The sequence below is a fragment of the Dermacentor variabilis genome, chromosome 6 (genome assembly GCF_050947875.1).
Source record: "Dermacentor variabilis isolate Ectoservices chromosome 6, ASM5094787v1, whole genome shotgun sequence".
NCBI lineage: Eukaryota > Metazoa > Arthropoda > Arachnida > Ixodida > Ixodidae > Dermacentor > Dermacentor variabilis.
In genome coordinates, this window is record NC_134573.1 from 68,864,667 (window position 1) to 68,887,872 (window position 23,206).

A 23,206-nucleotide genomic window follows, 5' to 3' on the forward strand; every position below is an offset into this window, starting at 1 on the left:
CTTTTTTTTTTTCAGTTTAAGAGTCAGCGATGGAATATATGGTTTCGTGTTGTCAACTATATCTTCACATTGGCGATATGAAGTGAAGCCGGGCACGCTTTCATGTCCACTTTGCCCTCATGTCTGATAGTGTCACCCACAGTGGAAAGACACTATCATGAAAAGCGCCGGCAGCGGGGAGTGAATGCCTTGGCTGCCTCTCCTTCACTTGGGATTACGCAACCTCCAGTACTAAACGCATGGGAGAACAATACACATGATGCCATGCAATCTCAGCACACCCACTCTTTGTACGCATAACACATTACGTCTAAAACAGGGAACACAGGCTGCGTATGCACTCAATCGCACTGACAGCCATGCACAACCATGGCTGCGCTTGAAAAGGATATGCATACCAACCTGTGCAAGTACCTGCCCCCTAATTCCTTCTCCCCCTCGCTCCTCTTTCTTCTTGCTCGCATGGGAAGACGACTAACATCAAGCCATTATCTTTCTCAGCTTGCCCTCGCAATCTTTCACTCACACCCAAAGCATACAGCCCGCAGGGTACAATAGAATTTTATTGTCGATGTACTTTATACGAAAAATGGTACTGCTTTGTTTAGGCGGTCGCTCTTGTAGCACTATTTGAGAGGTTTGTTTGCAAGCCGCCACTTGTAATCCATACATTTGACTATTTGTGTCCACAGAAGTTTCCATTTATTGTCTTGGTATTCCTTAGTGGTGGCGGTGAAATTTCGTTATATTGAGTAATACGTACAGGACCAGTTCGTTGGAACCCCTCTCTCGTCTGGAAGCAAGAGCAAGGTCTTATATTGAAATCATATATAAACACACTTAGTTATATTGAGGTTCTAAATACATGGTGTTCTATGGGCAGGAAGTTATAAAATTCGGCAGCATGTTACACTGTTGTAACACGTGAAGGTGAAAGCCTGTTAAAAAAATTATGGGGTTTTACGTGCGAAAACCACTTTCTGATTACGAGGCACGCCATAGTGGAGGACTCTGGAAATTTCGGCCACCTGGGGTTGTGCACCTAAATCTAAGTGTACCTAAATCATGCACCTAAATCTAAGTACACGTGCACCTAAATCTAAGTACACTGCTGTTTTCGCATTTCGCCCCCATCGAAATGCGGCCACCGTGGCTGGGATTCGATCCCGCGACCTCGGGCTCAGCAGCCCAACACCATAGCCACTGAGCAACCACAGTGGGTGTGAAAGCCTGTTGCACACAGGGTAATGCATTACTGTAAAATACTGCAGAAGCGCCCACCTCACTTTCACTGAAAATTGGGTTAATCTAGGTACGGGTGCTTGTCTGGTCGAAGCAGTAAGAACCAAGATGGTGGCCAATGAAAAACTTCGAGGCAGGACTGTGGTGGCTGCTGAATCGAAAAAAGCATGTTTACTTTCAAACGGTAAATGATGAGGTACACTAGCACTTGCTCATTGTCACTGAACCCCACATACGACTCTTCTGAGTCAGTGTAGAATAGGAGGTCAAGGCATTCATCGCTGACACTTGCGTGACTTTAACAGACCATGGGCTCTCTGGTGCCTGCAAGTCGGTTATGCGAGTGCCCTTCCTCGCTGCTGTCCAACGTGACACTGATCCCACACCTATTGAAGGCTCGCGCAACCATCTCTTCAGACACAGCAGCCCAAGCCATCAACACAAAGTTCAGCACGTCTTGGGGCGAAGGCTTTCGGAGGTTCCCTTGATGTTCCCAGGCGAGAAGTGTGGGAACAGCAGCTGTGTGCACGCTTTATCAAGAGGTGTCTTACAAAAGCCCTGAGACCACTGGGTTTTCTTTCAAGGACCATTTATCATCACTCTGCATTATCTTCACTCTCATCGGTCTTTCCCTTATTACTGCAAGGAAGCGAATATTGCCCCTAGTCATTGCCCCTAGTAGACTCATAGCGACCACAGTGGGGTGACTATTTCGGCTGATGCTGGCACTTTGGAGAGGTGGGTGCCTAATATATAATTTTCAGAGTTCTGAAGTTTTTGAAATGTTTATACTGGGTGCTTGAGCGAAACTGGGTGCTTGTGCAGTATTTTACAGCAAGTTATGCGAATGGAAGGGTCAGACTTCCAAGACATAACGAGCCGCAGTGTTAAGTAAACATATGGCGCTGTAGGTAAACTTTCTCAACGACACATGCAAGTGCCTAATGCACTATCTAATGGTTCTTTCGTTCTTTCTTTCTTTCTTTCATTCTTTCTTTGTTCTTTTGTTCATTTGTTCATTCTTTTGTTCCTTCCTTCTTTCATTCTTTCTTTCTTTCGTTTCTTCACTCATATTCAGCCATTGCATCTTTGCTTGCTTACGGAGGTATGTGTTATCCCTGATGATGTTTTGCATCATATATTTTTGCATCACTGGACCAGACGCTGCTTTTTTCAGGTATGAGCCATTGCAACGAGCCGCTTAAGGCTTTCACTTTTAAAAGTGAACTACTTTGTTAGTTCAGAATTTTGTTATACAGTTAAACCTCGATATAACAAACTTCAGTTTAATGAAATCCTTGATATAACAAAGTATTTAACTTTTGATAACATTTTGTCCATAGAGCACCATGTATTTAAAACCGCAATATAAGGAAGTGTGTTTTATGCAATTTCAATATAACGAAATTTCACTGCCACCACAAAGGAATGTCGAGACAATAAATGGAAACATCCGCTGATGCACATGGTTAAATGATTGAATTACAAGCGGCTGCTTGCAAACGCACCTCTCAAATCGCCCACGGCTTGACAAGAGCAACCGCTGAAGTGGAGCTGCATCATGTTTCGTATAAAGTCCAAGTACGATAAGATCCTATCATCCCGTGCTCTTTGTGCTTTAGGTGCGAGTGAAAGTGTGCAAGGGTGAAACAAGAAAGATGGTGGCTTCACAAGTTCCACCTGCCCGCGCAAGCAAAGGGAAAGAGGGGGAGGGGGAGCAAGCTCGCACTAACGCGATCAAGCGCATGCTAGGCGGGGGCAGAGTGGTGGGTAAATTGGCGTGCGTCTCGGCCGTCGCTGTGCATGGCTGTAAGCACGAGTGAGTGCATGCGCAGCCGTGCACCCTGCTTTAGAGGTGATGTGCTGTGTGTGCAAAAAGTGGGGTGCCAAGACGGCGTGTTGTCATGTAAGCTGTCTTACCGTACGTTTAGTATTGGAAGTTGCATAATCTCGAGTTTTGGCGACCCATTGGATCAAGAGGCAGACGAAGGATTTGCTCCCCTCCGCTGGGGCTTTACCTGATAATGTTGTCCCAGTGCGGGCGACACTATCAGCTGCGACGGCAGAGTGCACGTGAAAGCGTGGCTGGCTTCGCTTAATTCGTACCACCGAGAAAATATTGTCGATGTATGCGACCTGGAACCATATCATCCTCGCTGACTCCCAAATTTATGAAAATGAATTGTTTTCTCATTCTAATTTGCTATATTCGATTGCCCATTAATTCGGGAAATTTGTGTAAAAGAAATAGATCGGTGACTGCACTTATTTGCATAAAAGGTTGAAATGTAATACAAAGAAATTTCGGTATAGCGAAGCAACTTGCTGATTTTACCAACTTTGTTATATCGAGGTTTAACTTTAGTTCCAAGAAGAGTCACAGTCAATTCACGAGCTGTAGTTTAGAAATCCATGCAATAGATCTTTGTTAATTTCCAAATGGAATTTGGCCGCCGAGTGCGAAACCTGCATTGTTGACAAACGTTTCTGGATGCAGACATACAAGTGTGTGGTGTGCGCCCCCTGGCGGAGCCACGTCCGGATCTGGAAGGACGTCCTGACTGCGTGCGCGCCTACTTTAGGGTGAACCGGGTCCACTCGTTCCAGTTTGACCGCCCTGTTTACAGAGACGGACCACCGGACAGGGACAATGAGTTCAAGGTGCTCCTCTCCGTCTTCCCCTTTGTGGTGCAGAGTCGAGTGTGTCAGCTCTTTTTTATTTTCTACACGGCATACTATAATCACTACAAAGAGTGTGTCATCCATAAACCAAGGAAGTGTGAACTGCCAACTACGAAAACCATAAACTATAAAAATAATTAAAGCAGAAACCACCCTTGATGATTATGCCTTATGCAAACCATTTCTGAAAGATACACAGTAAAACCTCATTATAACGAAGTTGAAGGAGGAGCCAGAATTACTCCGTTATATCTATTACTTCCTTATATCAATTGTTGCATGTACGCACTATGGGCCTCTGCAGGGATTCCAATGGCAATTTAACTTTCTTTGTTGTGTTGATTATTTTGTTATGTACCGTTTCTTTATAATGGGGATGACTGTAGACTGCAAATGTGTACAAAAAGTGGTGACGATAGTATAACAGCGCTGGTGTGACAGCGACTGTGGTGTGACGACAGCATGATGACAATGTGATGCCGATGCTGGAGTGACACTGATTGGATGACATTGTTAAATTGATTACAGTGATAAGGCGACGACAACATAATGCCAACGGTACAATGATGCCGACATAACAACAAAGTTACGGCCGCAATGAATTGACAACAGTGCATTCGCTACAACAAAAATTGTAGGATGCTTAAGCTTCGCCTTCAAGAGTGGAACGCGACAGCATTCCCGTCGACCCGCCAAGGGGTGTAAGACAATGCGCTACGGCGCAGCGATCACTTACGAGGCGCCCTGCATTGGACTGTGCACCCACCAATCACGCGGTGAGCACCTAGCAACGCAGCGTTCAGCGCGGTAATGAAACGTGTGCCTGAGCAAGCGGAACGAACCAAAGAACTCGGCGTCTCGGAGGGAGAAACGATCTACGCAAGCCAAACGTCGTGATCGGCACAGACAGCCGCGACGCGCCTCGCACCGGGCCCCGCACAGCCGCAAGAAGCGGGCGAGTGGTATGCCACCCGTCGGGGCAGCACCGTACATTGCGAGGAGGGGGTCTTCTGTGTTTGCCGCAAGAGGGCTCTGCGTGTGTAGCAAGTGCAGAAGAAATGTAGCGGAAACGTACTTCGCTACGTGTTTAACTGCGACTTCTGTAATTGACATGCTCATAATTACTGATATACACCACAGTATAACTTTCTACGGCACGATTCTAAGGCAACACCGCATTCACTAGAGGTGCTTTTGTCCCGCTTTGAACTGTCAAACTCATGGCTGAGTGGTGGCGTCTCTGACTCACACTCCGGAGGCCCTGGTTCAATTCCCACCCAGCCCATCTTGCAAGTTGTTTTTATTTATGAATTGCCTTCCGGGATTTTTCGCTCAAGACCAACGCCACCGACACCGGCTTTTCTGCGACACGAGCTCCTTAACGCTGCCACGTTAAAATGATGCCTACTACAACATGATGGCGACATCCTGATAACTACGCTATGTTGACAAAAGCATGAGGACGGTGGCTCGAAGATGGCATGATGACGATATGACAATGCAATGACAGCAACAGAGTAAAAACAGCAGAAAGTTGATGACATGACAATAAAAAAATGAATGATTACAATGTCACGAAGATAATGAAATCACGATGACGGAATGACAACAGCATGACGATCACGGCGTGTTGCTGTTGGAGCTCACATGTGCGCTCACGTGCATCCATCACATGCCGTTGTGGGTCATCTACATTTAAACTATACCTGGTGTTAGTTCGCACTATGTATGTCCGGTAGCTTTTCAAGCTGCACTATCTACGCGATCAACTCACATTTTTTGGAGACAAAATTGGCACGTGCTTATGTGTGACTCTGCTGTGACCTTGGCTCCGACTAGGCAAAGAGGTGCTTTGTATTTAAAAAACTACACCTTAGCCGTTGTGAAAAAATTTAGTGCTGATGATTATTTACTAGAACATAAATGCCTATTGCTAGTTTTTTGAAGACTTAATTCTTGAACCTTGTGCTAACACTGGAGTTCTGTTAAATGGATGTGACTCGGCCTCAATTTTACAACTGGAACATTTTTCTGAAGGGCATAATTATGTTAACTAATTCATTAATACTTGGCCAAACTTTTTCAGTTAGTTTACAAAAAATTGCAATTGATTGTGCGAGTGATCGTGTGCCTCTACAAGTAACTCATCAGGCATAACAGAATTTGAATGATCTACTCCAAGTGAGATTTATTAACTCTGTTCCCCCTAAAAAAAAAAAAAATCACACTCTCTATTGGTTTCTATCCAGTAAAACTTCAATTGAGAATCAGGGCAGCTGAGTATATTTTCTGTCTGTGTTCATCGCTTAGCTAAGCCACTACCACCAAAGACGTATCTGTAGAAACTCCCCCCAGGGTGCCAGCTTGCCAGCTCTGGTATTTGTGCAGAAAAGGTGTGTGTGGCTTGCAGGGCCTTTGGCTGGAGCGGACAACATTGGAGACAGCATCCACTCTGCCAGGCCTGCTCCCATGGGCTGAGGTGGTGGGTCAGCAGGTGGACTGGGTGACCCCACTGGCGCATGCGTGCGAAGCAGTTGAGGCCATGAGCAATGAGCTGCGCCGTCTCGTGGCTCTGCACTCGCGCGAGCCCCACCGACCTCTGGCACCCCTAAGCATGCGCCTGGCTGGAGCCATCGAGGCTGCTGTCAACGGAGGCCTAGCCAAGTACCACCAGGCAGGTCCTTCCCTCGTGGTGTCTTTGCAGTCTCCGTTCTGCACCTGTGGATTAGTTTCTGTGGGGTTCTGCCGTTGAGCACAAGGTTGCAAGTTCCATTCCTGGCTGTGTCGGCCACATTCCAGCTGTGGCGAAGTGCAAAAATGCTCTTGCGCCTTTTGAAGTGAAGCTTTTGTTCTTTACCTACCTCTCCTGACTTTGCGTGTCATCTTCTGGCCTCTTCTTGCAAATTTGAAGAAAAGAGCGCTACAAAGACGCAGACTAAAAGAGGAACATGTACGACGGACAAGGCACTACTTCCTGCTAAATGTTTTTTTGAAGAAACAGGATTTTAAATAGATACAACCTAGAATAGCCCATCGTGACATCACGACCTCCCTATCTCATTCGAAAAGCTATCTCTTTAGAAAAGCGATCTATTTAAAATCCTGTTTCTTCAAAAAAACATTTAGTTGGAAGAAGCGCCCTATCCATCGTACACGTTCCTCTTTTAGTCCGCGTTTTCGTAGCGCTCTTTTCTTCAAGTATGCAAAACCAACTCGTCCACATCAAGCTTCTGCTCTTCTTGCAAAATTGCAAGGGGTGTTAAGGAATGTTTCTAGTGAAGCGTCAAGGTTACAGTTAATGTATAGGCTCTCACGGGGAACCAGAGTTGGGTGCCTGTTTTGCACTTGCTGTTTTCACTGCGTTTGGCCAAGTGCTGCGTGGGGAGAGTGAATCATACCGCTGAAACACACCAATAGCAAACAGCACAAAACCCTATACAGTGGAACCTCATTCACACGTTTTGGTAAAAAACTTGAGAAAACGTAATAACCGGGGAATGTTTGATCCAATGTCACCAAAAAAAATTTGCCCACTGAACTGTAGCTGACATCTGCATTATGTGAATGGTTGTGGAAATCATTGCAGCACAAGACCCCACAGTGTTTAAAAACAGGAATGGGAAACTGAAATGAAATCGAGCTGGTGACGCCGGAATATAATGCTGCCGGAGCGAAACATGATGCTCGCTTCACGCCTTCTGCAGCAGGGAAAAGCAGTGCGTTTGGATTATTGTCTATTAAAAGCATACAGTAGCCATCCAACGGCACTATGCCACACATGCTGTGAAACAGATAGGTCAAGAAGCTTATCACAATACGGCTGGTGGCGATAGCCACCGTACTTACTCTAATCTAGGCTGGCCCCAATTCTAAGCCGAACCTTGAATGTCCGAAGTCAGAAGGAGGAGGAGCAACAACTTTATCAAAAACACCAGTCAGTGAACGTCAGGAGAGAAATGCTTCTCCCCCTTCGCCCCTAGCCGTCGGCCGGAATACCTTGAGACACAGCAGCAGCAAGGGCTTGACCGATGATGTCCTGCTGGACGTTGGTGTCTGGGCTGCGGAGCAAAGCCTTTCAGGATTCTAGAGTGCGCGAGGTATCATGCTTAGACGGGCATGTCCACACCATGTGAACCAGATTTGCTGCCTCATCACAGAATTTGCACTTTGACCTGAATACTCCTGGATGCCACTTGCTGTAGTGTACGGGGTTTGGAAAAACCCCGTCTGTAATTTCCACCACATAACCTGATCTTTCTTACTGAGCGTTCTGTCCGCTTCCGGGTAAATTTGTCGATTTAGTCTGTAGTGTACTGTGATTTCCTTGAAAGCGCGCATATCCTCTCTTCTGTTTATAGTTTCGGTGATTTGGTAGCTTCCGGGGGTCAACCGGTAAGTGAGACCTCAGGCGACCGAATGAGCATCCTCGTTCCCTCTAAGTCCCTGGTGAGCTGGTGCCCAAAGGAGCAGAACAAGCTGCCTGGGTCCTCCTTCCCTGTTTAATATACGGATGGCAGTCTCCGTCACCCTCCCCGATTCGTAATTTCTCACAGCGTTTTTGGAGTCGCTGATGACCACATTTACCCCCCTTTGGCTGACGGCCAAGGCTATGGCCGCTTCCTCAGCTTCAACGGTCTCGACGCCACCGACTGTGCAGCACGCCACCGGTGTTCCATCTTCTCTAACCAACACGGCAACGTGTGCCGCTTTGCTGTCATATTCTGCAGCGTCCGTATATAGGGTGTCCTGTCGACCAGTATATCTAGCTTGTAATGCCTCTGCCCTCTCTTTACATCTGCTGTCGTGAAAAGCAGGGTTCATGTTTCTGGGTAGCGGAGGTATTTTTATCTTGTCCCTGATCTGTCTGGGTATGTCTCTTGAGCGCACTTGCTCATGTTTGGGCTCGTAGCCTAATTTCTCTAAAATTTTCCTCCCTGTTTTAGATCCAAGTAGCCTTTGATGTTGCATGGTAACGGCAGCCTCAATCAGTTCCTCGAGAGTGTTCGACACACCTAGCTTCATAAGTTTGTCGGTGGGCATGTTCGGGGGGAGTCCGAGCGCAACCTTGACACTTTTCCTAGTAATGATTTCAAGCTTGTTCCGTTCTACAGACCTGAACTTACCTCGAATGTAAGTCGAACAAAAAAGTGAGGACAGTGTTCAGAAAATGAAAACAGTATTTATTTAGTATTAACATGCTGAGCTCACTCTGTCATCATCGCTGCTAGCCTCGTACGCTTGTGGATGTGCACAAGCTCGCGTCCACGTGCCCACGTCTGCGCAGACAGTGCGGCACGGCTCGTATGCATCAAAACGTGGTGCTGTCTCGGTGAATAGCTCTTCCCTGTTATCATGTGTTTATCTTTCTTATCGCTAGGATCTTGTCGCGGCACACACAGAAGGTGTCTCCCGTTGTCCCCTCCAATGACGGACGTTTTTCTCATCAATGCTGATTTCCCACCCGGCTTGAACATTTGACGATGCCTCTGCAGCTAGCACAATTTTTCGTTTGTGGCGTGGCCTGTTTGGTGCCATTGTAATAACGCCACGCCGCAGCAGATACAGCCACAATACCGATACGACACGGGTCAAAATGGCGACGTCACTTGTGTACTTTGGTTGGCTGCTGGCATGGCTAGCAGCGGCTGCAATACTGACTTTTCTAGATGCCGCTACCTATGTGCCATATTTATCATTTTCAATTACAAACTAACATGTTTTTTAAAATCCTCGAATCTAAGCCAACCTTAGAGTTCGGTATATGATTATTTGAGAAAAAAAGACTGTTAGCCTAGATTTTAATAAATACGGTATGAATGCGATGTGCGACGACTTTTGAGGCGATTTGCTGGGGCTAGTAGCAGAAAGTGAGGGCATGTTAGCATTTTCAAAGCGACACGGGCAGGCGAGTGCTGTGGGGAAGGTGCCATGGCAGGCACATAGTGCTCTCAGTCGCATGTGCCTCTTGCCTATTCTCGTCCACATGGGATCTAGTGGCCAGAAAACGTGTCATATGATCACATTTTGGCGATATACTAAGCATTGGTGCCGAAAGATTGTGATTTCTGGAAGCATATTAACTAGGACTGTGCGTATGCCAAATAGTAGATTTCGAATGAAATATAAAATTGAATCAGAAAAAGAAAGAAAAGCCAATTTCAAATCTAATATTGAATACCAGAAAATTTTTCACAAAGTTGAATGCTTACAAATATCCTCAAAAAAAAGAAAGAAACAGTGCTGCAGATGCTCAGGAGTCCACTTGCGTTAAGTAACAAGAATGTTGCTAGCTGTAAGTTAGGTACCTGTGAATCGAAATACAGTAGACTTCCGTTAATTAGACTCTGGTTATTTCAATTTCTTGGTTATATCGATCTCAACCGAAGGTCCCGGCCGGCGTCCATTCGTTTCTGTGGGCCCAAACTTTCATTATATTTATCCTAAAATAAGCCTTTGCCGGATAATTCGAACTTGGCCAGTCAACATGCATGCACCTGACCCCTATGGTGACACCAGTAGTGACCCCTTTACTGGCAGCGTCCATCTTTGCAGAGCTTAGGGGGCAATAAATGCAATGAACATATATTATCTCCCATTGAAAATGGCTGTTTTCGGCTTGCTCTAGGAAGGTCTTCAAGCAATAACAGTAGTCCCCAATGTCCGACTACTGTATTTACCGGGTCGTATGATTGTAACGTGTGGCTTTTTTGTTTGCTATCTTTCCTGATGAAGGTCTGGAAAACTATTTTTCAGACCTTGTATATATTGACTGAGTTATCAGCGCTGGCATACTAATTTGGTGTTCCCTTTAATAACAGCAAAGCATATTATACATCTCGATTCTAAATACCTAAGTTACTGATAGGTAGCAAGATTAATTGGTTCAATTGGTTATATTGACCTGGATGAACCTCACACTGATGGAGAAATTGGCACCATGGCTGGCCAGTTAAAATAAATTGTTGCCATGTCAACTCTCCTTGGACTGCTTCCACAGGTATTTACTACATGAAATGGCCTAAGCTTACATGTGAGCATAAAACTCCAAAGTGAATGGTGTCATATAGTCAGATGTGCTATGTTTGCACAAAAAGGAGTGGTAAGTACAAAAAAAAAAGAAGTACATAATTATGCAATAATATCTTTTAAAGAGTGGCCGAAAATATAGCAGTCTTGAAATAGCAATGTCAGAAATGCCAGCGATGGAGGGAGGAAGGTCATACCAGTCGGCACTTTGCAACGGTGTGCGATGCACATGGGGCTGCTTGACAGGTGAACCCGAAGTGTATCAGTGGCTTTGATCTTCATAAAATTCTTACTACACTAGTTTGGTGTGGCTGAACATAGAGCAAAGTTCTGCAAACAAACTTCTCGATGTGCCTTGGCATTGTTAAAAACAACAAAATTGATTTTACTATTAAAGTTGCTTTTCTGAGATGCCCAATTATTTAAACACTTTTAAGGACATGTCCATGTCTCAAAAATCTATTGGTGACTGTACTCATAAATTCTAAAAAAAAAGAAAGGCTGAACTCATGGCACCCTTGTGACACCTGATCCCTGTCATTTTCTCGTGCAGGCCTTTCTCAGTGGTGGGGACGCATCAAGTGAAGGGCAGGCACGATTGCGGTCACTACTCCTGGATCTGGTAAGTTGCTGGATGATTGGGCTGTGGAAAATAACATTTTGTGGGCAGAATGTTTCTGTTTGCCATGAAAAGTAGACGGTGACATTGCTGATAAATGTAATTCATTAACTTGTGAGCCTGCTAAGCACATCTTGTAGTCTGTATACTTTGAATGTTTGCAAAGCAATATGTAGTGACAGGCATCATGCTGTTGAAGCAGTAGTGCCTGTTAGTGCTACAGTCGATCCCGAATATATCAAACCCGGATATATCGAATTAGTTAGTTGAAAAATCCCCTTGGGAATCCCATGCAAAAGTATAGTGCTATTGTTCGTGTATCTGGAACTCCCGCGCACCGGCATATCAATGTATCGAACTCCCTGCTGAGCTGCGCCCCGACAAGTGCGCTTCTCCCACCACACCCCACCCCTGCAAGTGCGCTTCTCCCATCGCATCTCACCCGCACAAGTGCGCTTCTCACGAAGCTCTCTCAATGTTCCCGCGATATCACACGCGCCGCCCCACACTCTGAGAAAGGGGCGTGTGGGTAAAAGGCACGTGACGAGGAGCACTTGGAGTGCAGTTGGGTGTGAAAGGGAAGCGTGAGGGAGAAACCACGCTGACCGCAGGCACCCGTTTCCTGTGTTTTAGTTGGCTGACACCGCTGGCGCAGCTAGACGGACGAGGTCAGTGCAGCTTGGGCTTGTGGTAGTGCGGAGACGTGGAGCGGTGCGTCTTTCGATTTGCTTTGTTCACTTTATACACAAGGCCAACGCGAAGGCTTGAGACTCGTGTGGTGCAGTGCGTTTTTCTTTCCGCTTTTGGCACGTGTTCTGGAGCCATGGCTGTGAAAAAATGCAAGAATTTGGATTTTTCAACAAAGGCGGGCATCATTCAACAGGTGGAGACTGATGAGAAAGAGTCGTCGGCCGCCGCGGCGTTCGGAATTTCTCCCAACACCCTGAGTACGATCCTCAAGAACAAAGCCGATGTTAAGCCGAAGGCAGTGCAGTCCAGTCACCCTGGAGCGTGTCGTGTGCGAGTCCCAACCTTTGACAAGGTCGAGAAGGCATTGTATATCTGGTTTTTGGAGACACGTGCCAAGAACATACCTGTTGACGGCCCAATGCTCATGGAGAAAGCCAAATAGTTTGCAGATGGGTAAGTTCCCGTTAGTCACGACATCGGGAAACTGCCTTGAGATATGTGGAGTGGTTAGAGAAGCTTTTGACATGCTTATGTTATATTTTGAATTATCAATATATCGAACTATTTCGCAATACCCTTTGAGTTCCATATATCCGGGATCGACTGTATTGTAGAAATCCGCATTTCTTGTGTCTGGATTGTTGTTGTAAATATATTAGTGCAGGTCTTGCCATGCACTGTTCGTCTCTCTTGACGAGACCTAGTAATCACGGATCAGCAGAGTTCAGCAATGTCCCGTGTGAATTATTTATAGAGATGACTTGCTTCACATTATGTGCTTTCCTGTAAGTCTGTGACTTCGTCATTTGACAGGGCTGTTAGGCGTTCCTTCAAACACATCAGAGCTGAACCATAGTGCCCCTTCCTACTTGTTAAGCCTCACCAGGTGCATGCACAAGTGCATGATGCCACCTTTTACTTTTGTTGCACACATTGTTTGATGCATGTCAATGCTGAAGCAGTGGTTGCAGACCGTGCCTTGTCTTGTGTTGCCTATTTTTTCTCAATGATGCGCTCAATCTTCAACTGCATTGTACATTTCGGAAGACTCCGTCTCCATATTTTTGTGCGAGACGTGAAGCTTTGTTTGTATTGCGAACTTGTAGGTGCATGTGCTGGAAGGTGGCCTCTCCCTGCATGGGCGGCTGGCTCCGCCCGACCTGGGGCCCCTGCAGAAGCGGCTCGTGGAGCGCCTGGGGCAGCTTCAGCAGGCTGTGCGCGGTGCATCTGCGCATGGGTGCGTCCTATAACCTTTCATAGATAGCAAAGCTTTTTTTGCCTATGTCTTTGCTATTTGGCATGCCATTGTTGGCTCTTTTGCCAAGAAGATGCTGTCGCTAATCTAGCGACTACACCATCACTTTCGAGGATACAATTCCTTTTGGGAGATTTCGCATCACGTGGCACCATATGCTTTGGCACATAGGCCGACAATGTTCCTGACTTTGTGCCAAGCTCGCTATCTTCATGCAGTGCCAGGGCTGCTGTTGACAATATTCTGACAATGCGTCCAGTGTCGAGTCACGTGAAATCTTACAAGAGTGATCACTTGAGAATACTGCCTCAGCATTGTAACCAGAAAAAAATGTAATATTTGGGGGCAGCCTTTGTAAAAATTATATGAGCCACGTTGCCTGTGACTGCCATGCTCATGATGGGCTGTTTACCACGTTCACTGTGACATCGGTCACGGGTGGATCACGACAGTTATTCTTCCTCTGCAGCTGTGCAGGGCTTTCCCGCAGTTTGCAAGCGACTTCTTTGCTAGAAATGAAAGGAGATAAAAAATTGTTCTTGTTTCTAATTTGACGTGTCATCGTGGCGTCATCCCACCGCAGCTTGAGAAAGCTTCAAAGGAGCACAGCCCCTTGGTGACTCACAGGTGGGCCATGATGCACCAGAGGAATATGGCAAGTGACCCATCAGTCGGTCGTCACGCACGGGAATCGAAACTATGAAACTTGTTGCGGCAGTTTGCGTGTTAAGAGTTCCTGTGGTTTTCCAAAAGTGCCAATGCCCTAGTGATTGAAAACACCATCTCCCCGTCTAGAGGAACTACAGCAGACAACGGAATGACATATACTGCGAAGATGCAGAGTAGCCTGTATACTTCTGACAAAGGCTGTACGTGTTGGCACTTGATGAGAGGAACATGTGTTGCTGTGAAGCTATTTGGGAAGTAGCCTTGAAATGACTTCCATGTGCTTCGTTGTTGCACTGAAAGGACGAGTAAATGCTCCTGTCCCACATTGACAGCTAAATGGCGCCTCTGTTTTCCAGTTCACCACGACCTGGCTCCGCATGTAGCAGCAGTAGGTCATCCACATCGTCAGGTGGACTCCTGCCTCCAGTGCATGTGAGTGTGCAGACAAACTTTGTTGTGTGTGGTGTCGTGATGTGAGCACCCGTGAAAATGGCTCATTGGCTGTGTGTGTGCTGCTGCTATGCATGTTGTCTCGGGTTCAATTCCTGCGACTATGAGAAACGCTGTAGTGGACGACTCTGAATTAATTTTGAGCACCTGGGGTCTTCCGGACTACATAAAGCTGAGCACGCGAGCATTTTTACATTCTTTTCCTCATCGTGACAAGTTATTTAGTGGAACCCGAAGAAACTTGGTGGAATTGGGGGGGGGGGGGGGGATTCACTGTGAGGACACCAGCCTGGTGTGCTGTCACCATGGCATGCGGAGGGGATGCTGTCTAGTGACTGCTTTATGGGGTTGAACATCCCAAATCAACAGCAGGGGCTATGAGAGATGCCATAGTAGAGGGTTCTGGATAAATTATGACAACCTGCGGTTCTTTAACCTGCATGTAAATCTAGATACAGTCGACTTCCGTTAACTCGACCCTAACGGTACCAACAAAATTGATCGAATTATTTGGCGGGGCGAATTGACCAAAGCAAAGAGAAAACGCCAAGAACGCCATTTGGCAGTATTTGACCTATTATAACGCTCCCCCAAACCAAGTGCTTGCCTACTTTCTACGTGGAAAAAAACTGCTGTAAAAACGACATTAGAGCTCCTAAACTAAGTGGAAATGTAACGCGCACCCAATTTCTTAGCAAGAAAAATGGGCAAGTGTCCAATATTTGTTGCACAATGCTGGCCGGTTTCTTAAAGGGTGACAGGGGTCCTGAGGCGAAGAAATTGTAAAAAATTATTTTTTGAAAATGACATTACCGATACCTACAGTTACCATTCCTTTAATTCACCAAGTTTAACATCTCGCGGAAGAGTATTTTGCCCACAGTATCAATTTATAACATCACAGTGAGCTGAATTCTGCACAAAAACAACCCTTTTTATCGCGGCACGTAGCTCTTTTCCTATGCGCATGATTGCAGCCATCTTTGTCTCGTTAGAAAGAGGAGCCTTTCTTCTTCAATTTCCCACCAAAAGTGACTCCGCCGGCTCGCCGGTGACGTTAAAATGCGGGAAGAAAAAAAGTCAAAATGCATGATCCCATTCGTAGACTAGCGTGCGTGACCAGAAATGCATGCTGTGGTTGACTGCACCAGGTTCCTGTCGTCTGCTCCATTCCTCAGGTGACATGACGGCATGTCTCATAGGTTTGTGACTAGTGCGCAGCGATGTCCAACTCACTGGGGAAGTTCACCACGAGGCACAACTTCGGCAAAAAGAAGAGGCGATGAGCTTATAACTTTCAAAAGCGTTCCATTCCTTCAGAGAACATCGAGAATGGTCCGCCGCCAACCGCTAGTGAAGCCGAAACTGCGGACGATGCCAAAGTAGGCCTAGCCAGCTCACCAACGAGCGAGTGTTCCGGACAGCAGCCATGTTCCTCGTGACAGTGCAACGTTGCAGCTTGTGGATTTGCTGCATAGGAAGATGAATGCTCAAAAATACTTCGTTCTTGCTTCAACGCCAGCAATAAAGTGGAAATTGGATTTCCTCACTCGCGCTAGCGGCGTTGCGGCCACACCAGTCGGCGTCGAGGCAGGCTTTGTTATCGTCAGTAGGACTCCGTGAACGCACTGATGTCGTTTGTCAAGTGCAAGGTGTGCGGCGGTAGCGTCACAGTAGGCAAAAGCAAACAGGAATATGGCCTCGCCATAAAGATCGTTATCACTTGCGTGTGCTGCGGCGATGTCGTGTTGGCGTCGAGCTCGCCCCGCGTGAATGGCAACCTTGCCGCGTGCGCAATGCAAACCACCGGGAATTAGCGAACGGCGCTAAACAATGTTTTTGCCACATTTGGGTGGCCGTTGTCAGAGATAGTGCATTCCTGGTGGATTTTAGCCAATTTCGCTGCAAAATATTGCAAAATTCTTCCTGCACTTTCGATTAAAAGTGAATGTATTTCTTTCTTTTTTCTCATTTTCTCAAAACACCAATTTTTGACTTCTTGCTGATTTGCGGCAGCGATATCTCTGCCTTCAAGGCAGGTAGAGCCTTAATTTTTGTTGTGGCTCGTAGCTGAGTGTGCAAGGTACACAATGGTAGGAACAGGTTCTGGAATTTATGCTTTAAAATTTTTCACTGTGTAAGACAGTTGGGAACCCACATTTGGGACAGTGAATATTCAATTGCTGTAGAGTTACTAATATTAGTTATATCAAAAAAGTATTCCTACCATTGTGTTCCTTACATTTGCTAGTACTAGGCATGTGCCAATATGAATTTTTGTAGTGCGGTTATTTTTCTATTCTTTCTGCAGATAATGAACAATGAATTTCATTTACCTTTAGAAGTAAATGACCTGTTATAAAAAGAATTACATATTTGAAATATGCACAAATATCTTAACCCTTTGAGGGTCTATTTTTTTTCGCCATATGCGAATGCCCAGGGTCGATTTTTTTTATTGCAGATTCCATTTCTTCTTGGGGGGGGGGGGGGGGACCTATTTCGAAAAAAATTTACTGTAATTTTTCTAGGGTGACTGTAAAGTGCAAAAAAAATATTTTGTGTTGGTATGTATGTACTCTTTATTCATGAATAACAACATTAAAGAAAGGAAATAAAGTTATAAGAATTAAAAATTTGATGCATTGTTATATATGCATAGTTCAACGCTTTGAAAATGTGCACACGAGAATATTTTGCAAGTCTCAACTGTTCCTGCTCTTACACTAATATGTGCATTCATACTGTAATAGAACCGCGTAGGTGGGCACACTCACGTGAACTGTGTGGTTGTGTGCCCATTGAAAAAGCACAACGTGTGACAAACTTGCATTAGTCTTCATCTTATAGCCAACCAGGGCAATTAGTTTTTGCGAGTCTCCAAAAGAAAAGAAACGGAAACGCATCGTTCCTATGCACACCCCTGTGAGCACTAAACAAGCGAGAAACAAGTGGTCACTCTTTGCGCGATTAGTAACAAGATAACGAGTAACATTTGGCAGATCACTGCCGGTGGTGCTCATGCATGCCTGACTTTCAGGGCACCCATGTCCTTCGCAGCTATGCGACGCAGCAAGCTAGAGAGATCCTTGAGGCCTTGTGCATTAGCAATGAATTCATAAATGTAGGAGTACATCTTCGGTGACCTTGCATGCAAAAGAAAAAGCGTATCTCAAGTGACACGGGAGTTCTATTGAGGGACAACTGTGCCTTCTGCTTCTTTTTTGTGGGTTTCTGCGCAAGTATGTATGTTTCTGTTTTTTTTTTTGTCATTAAGCCTCCAGTTGATGTCGAGCAGCCGTCCAGTCTGTGTGTCTCTTCTCTGTGTTTGCATTCCTTAGCTCTTGTTATGATGTCCAAGATACTTTCAGGCTTGACTGCTCGGACTACCTGGATTAGAACCGCGTAATTATCTCGTGCAGGATGAGCCATGGGATGGAGGGACCAGCAGCAGCTCTTCCAGCACACTAGCTGACCAGCAGCAGGTATGCATCGCTTTGCTAGAAGTACAGTTAAACCTCGATATAACGAAGTCGGTAAAATTGTCAATTTGCTTCGTTATATTGAAAGTTCATTCTATCGAAATTCGACCTTTTATGTAAATAAGTACAGTCGCCAATCGGTTCTTCTTACATGCAAAGGGACCGCAGAATTTTCCTAATTATCGGGCAATAGGAAAAAGTAAACTTTGTGGGGATGCGTGACTCTCACGCCTCCCCTGAGATCTAGTTTTCCCGCATGGCTCGTCTCCTGCAGGGCGGCTTCGCCCGCCGCGTGGCCTGGCGCCCGCGGCGGTCGGGTGGTACAAGCGCGGTGCGAGAGATGGCGCGAGCGTCGCGCCTCTGCGGGGTTACTCGGGCGTCGGGAGACAAGGCGCTCGGGCTGTTGGGTTCGAGACAGCATGCGGGACGGTCGTGCCGCACGTGCGGCGACCCTCTTGCCCGGCGGGTCGGCGCGCGGCGGGGACGTCCCGCGCGCGCGCGCGGCGACCCATGCTTCTGCGAGACCGCCTCGCGTGGCCGCCTTCGAACGTGCCACGATTCGCGTGACTGTACGCGCGAACGACCAGGCGTTGGGATCCAGCATGGGGCGAACATATTCGCTCGCTTCCGGTCGCGGTGAGTCAGACTTCTAGATTTGTCGCGCGCCCATCGGCATGTTTTGTGAATAGCAACTCGGCTAGCAGGCATTGATTTATGAAAGGTGCAATAAATGCCCTTGTGATTGTTTGCGCTACTGTGTTGTCGTTCCTTTGTCCCAAGAGTACGGGTGTGAGAGAGTACGGGTGTGAGAGACCCCACAACTTGAACGAGAAAACAATTCATATTGATAAATTTGGGAGTCGGTGACGAATGATACGGTTTCATGCCACGTATGTCAACAATATTATTACGTTGCAGAAGTCCCATATAAAGATGTATTTACAATATTTACAACAGAAACAATTATGCATAAACAAGATGGCTGTTGAGACTGATTCCCTCCCCTTCTACATGTCAAGTCGTCGTCTTCTGACTGGTGCCACTCCTGGTTGCGCTGTAACATAAGCCCCACCTGTAAAGGTGCAGGTGCCGTCTCAGTGCTAACTATAAGGGAGGTGAGCTCGCGGTAAAGTAGCAAAGCAAAGCAGCAAAAAAGCAACGAAAAAAAAAAAAGCGGGCCCGTGACGTATGCATCACACAATCCTCGAGCTTTGGTGTGGGAGAACACAGGCAAAGAACTTCGCTTGCGGAGGCTTAACGGGGCAAGTGGAGAGAGTGTCTCTCTTGGCAGTAGCCCTCTCCTCCTGAAATCATGGGTTCACAGCACTGAAATCTATCTATCTTGGTTATTAATGAACAAATTTGAAAAATTTTTGCAGCAGAGCGCTCCCCAGAGGGCACGTAACAGCTTCCAGCGTCTGACTGAAATTTGCTATGTGCCCTGGTCTCAGAGGCGCCAATTAAGGGCTGTAAATGACATGCATTCAGTTTTTCAAACTGCCCGATTTTTCGGACATTTTCGCGGCCCCTAGGGAGTCCGAAAAATTGGATGTCTGTACAACTGACTAAGAGGATGCTTCAAGTGGTCCATGGGACAAATGCACAGCAGAAGGAGAACGACAAGAGAAGCGACCTATGCATTGAGGAATGAACGGGAAAAGAAATGTGCTGCGCCTTCTTTGAAGGAGCTTGAGCTCAAAAAACAGTGTTGGCTGATGCCCTTCTGTTTTCTGTTTAAATAATATGCACACTAGTCCTTACTATTCAAATTGTATTGTTTTTAAATTTTTTTATCATGCTTACTACAGAGTGGCAGCATCGGGCATTATGGTGTCAATGCGTAAAACGAAGTTCTGCGTCACTCGGGGAATTTTGCAATGGCACCCAGAGAAAACCTGGAAAACTCTGGGAATTTGGAAATGTCAACTTGGTAGACACCCTGACATACATAATTGCGATTAGATGACGTCACATTCCATTGTGCTCCCACGTACTTCTCGTGCAGCTGGAAGGATCCACGGCTGACAGCACGCCACCACCACTTCCACCACGAGGTAAGTTCTAATGTTTATCATGCTTAGAGTTGGTGCGTTTTATAATCCTTTCCTCGACACTGCTCCGAGTAGTCATAAATAATCAGGGGCAAGATCAAGGCATTCACATGCACAACTCAGTGAATAGACAAAAAAATTGATCACGTTCCAATGCTGCTGATATGGCAGCAGTGTACCAGATTGGACGGAGGGGCCGCGAGGTGGTGCCTTCGCCTGAAGTATAGCCTGTTCTAACAAAGGCTGCGGATCTCAAGTGACAAAGTTCTGTTCTCGATGGTGGGTAAGAAAGAATGAGCAAACATATTTCACAGACACGGATTTAAACAAATTTTGCAAAGTGTAATGCAAGATTTTGCAGTATAGGGGGGGGGGGGGCGCATGGATTAATACTGGGTGGGTCTACAATTTTGCATTTGCATCATTTTGGGCAACCAACTTGGCCACCATTTCATCACGAAGAAACTCATATGCTGCTTAGGCAGGTTGTTTTTGAAAGATTGACAATGAAATGGGGAACAAGTAATTAGTTGAACTTAGCTATAACAAACACAGATATAATGAAATATTGGATATAACGAAGTAAATAAAACTTTTGGTTGGCCATGCTTTATTTCAGTGGAGTATCTACTGCTATAAGGAAATTGAGAATGTAGTACTTGATTGGTATTGGTTATAGTGAAGAAAATTCTTGTTTGTGGGTGCCTCAAAATATATATTCCAATAAAAATGTCAAACACAGTCACCAATCATTTTTTTGTGACACCTGATTTTTCATACTTGTGCGATTATTTGAACTTCCCTGCTGCACCACCACTTAGCCCTCACACTAGAATAATGATAACCGAAATTTCGGATGCTGCACAACATGTCTTGTATTGGCTCAGCAAGACAACGATGGGCCATCAAAATCCATGGGAAACCTTTTGCTGGCCTGTTGGAGGCATGCCGACTGCTCTTCTTTTGCATGATCTGATCGCAATCTTTTTTTTGCCGATATCTACGTGTATGCTTATAACAAATATAGGATATAGCAAAAATATTTCGTGGCCAATGCATCTTCTCTATAACGAGGTTAGACTGTATTAAACAAAATGCATTGACAAGCAACCATATGCAGTAGCGAGCAGCAAATATAAATTACTACTGCACAAGCTGCAGACCTACCATATCTAAAATCTTTAACAGTTAAGAATTATCAGGGCCAACAAAGTTTCTAGGACAATACAGGCTCTCCAATTTAGGTAAAGCATGGTGAGGAGAAAAATTAGTTTGCAATATAGTATTTTGCTAAAAAATAAAATTGTATCACTCGTCCCTTTCTAGAGTGGCAGCTGTAAATCGGACTTCTGAATGCATTCATGTTCCACTGCTCTGCACAATGTTGAGGAAGATGAGCACGAGCTTGGGGCTGAAGAAGGCGATGCTTCAGTGACTAGCCTGCTGTAGACTTGTCTTTCATGCGAGGACACATGGTATAGTCGCCTGTGAATAGAGTGTGCGTCAGCGGTCTCAATACGGTGTGTCATGAAATAGGTCTGGCCTAAAGGGCAACCATTCAAGTAAAAAATGTTGCTGAATGAGGAGAGAAGGTGGCATAACTGGTCGGCATGGTGAGGTGGAATTTCGGGAGCAATCATGTTAGGGAAGTGAGAAAGCACAGCCAGCAAAGAAGATGAAGAGTCAACGGGAGACGACGTAATATCAGCAGTCAAGGCTGATAATTGGCAGTCTTGGGAGGAGGACAGTGTATATATTCTATGCCTTCCAGTAGAATGTGGTCGCCGATTCTGAAGTTGACGAAAGGAAGGCTGGTATTCGTTGATAGTGACCATGGTTTACGGAAGAGCAGTGTGATGGGCAAGAAGGACATCTGTGAGAAGAGACGCAACATAATCACCGTCAGGCACAGGTGGCTTGTAGGGCGAGTCGAATGTGCTCGTTGGAGCACAGTCTGCTGGGAACTACGTTGGGAAGGTCAGGACAAGGCAAGTCAAGTTGAACAAGTTCGGCGGAGCAGTCAATAAGGGCAGAGTGAGTGGATAAAAAATCAAGGCCTAGAATAACATCATGGAGACATTCTCAAAGAACAGTAAACAAAACAGATGTTTGGTGGCCACCAACACCAACGCAAGGGGCACACATTCCTATTGTGGCCAGTGTTCTTCCTTCAGCGACTCGTACAACACAGGACACCGCAGGGGTCAGGACTTTAGTGAGCTGTCTACGAAGCTGGGTGCTTAATACAGAGATGTGCACGGTGGTACCAAGCAGAACAGTAACGGGCACCATCTACACATCAAGTAAATTCTTATGCGTTGGTAAGGTCAGTAGAGAAATTGTAAATTCCAAATACAGCACAAAAATACACATACACATAAAGAAGACGCGGGCAAGCGCTACTACCAACTGTTTATTTGAATCAACACACCCTCCGATTGTATAAAGTTAGCCACGCACAGGGGTCACGTCCCTTATCCCTATGAAGGTGATAAACATAACTAAAGAGGTGAGCAATACTGCTGCCTGCTTTAGACGGCGGAATTCAAGAAGACCAGTTCGGCACTGTGCAAAAGACTAGATGCTTCGCTTACACAGATAGGGGAATTTTTGTGGATATGGAATGCTTCTAAAACCACTTGAGCCATGTGGTTCGCAGACATGCCTGAGATAGTAAGTAGTCCCAGAAAAAAGTGCTTCACAACCACACGCGATGATATGTGCAACCAAATGTGCATATTTGTCCTCTTTTTCTTAACTTTTAGCGCATGCTCTACGAGCCAATCATTGATGCATGATTCGGTTTGGCTGATGTACACATTTGCACATTTGAAGGGAAGTGAATATACCACTCCTGTTGCACACCCTACGTGGAAGTGTTCATGTCTGGTTTTGCAACCTTGCTTGCTGTCAACGCAAATGCGAGGGCAGAGCCTGGTGTTGCGAAGAAGGGATCGCTGGAAAGGCGTAGGCGTCCGATCAGTTGACAGAATGACAGACTGAACTCCAAGGTCCGCCAACTCATCGTGCACGACAGACT

The 23,206-nt window shown here is 45.9% G+C and overlaps 1 protein-coding gene across 1 annotated transcript in view; it reads left to right on the forward strand.

Annotated features, from left to right (window-relative positions):
• spg (dedicator of cytokinesis spg) overlaps window positions 1–23,206 on the forward strand; it is a 153,333-nt gene that overhangs the window by 126,260 nt on the left and 3,867 nt on the right. The window contains exons 29-36 of the mRNA XM_075695143.1: window positions 3,740–3,903; window positions 6,335–6,633; window positions 9,860–9,866; window positions 11,543–11,572; window positions 13,366–13,496; window positions 14,540–14,615; window positions 18,056–18,118; window positions 20,121–20,169. Coding sequence (XP_075551258.1) covers window positions 3,740–3,903; window positions 6,335–6,633; window positions 9,860–9,866; window positions 11,543–11,572; window positions 13,366–13,496; window positions 14,540–14,615; window positions 18,056–18,118; window positions 20,121–20,169 — 819 coding nt within the window. The remainder of the gene's footprint in view (window positions 1–3,739; window positions 3,904–6,334; window positions 6,634–9,859; window positions 9,867–11,542; window positions 11,573–13,365; window positions 13,497–14,539; window positions 14,616–18,055; window positions 18,119–20,120; window positions 20,170–23,206) is intronic.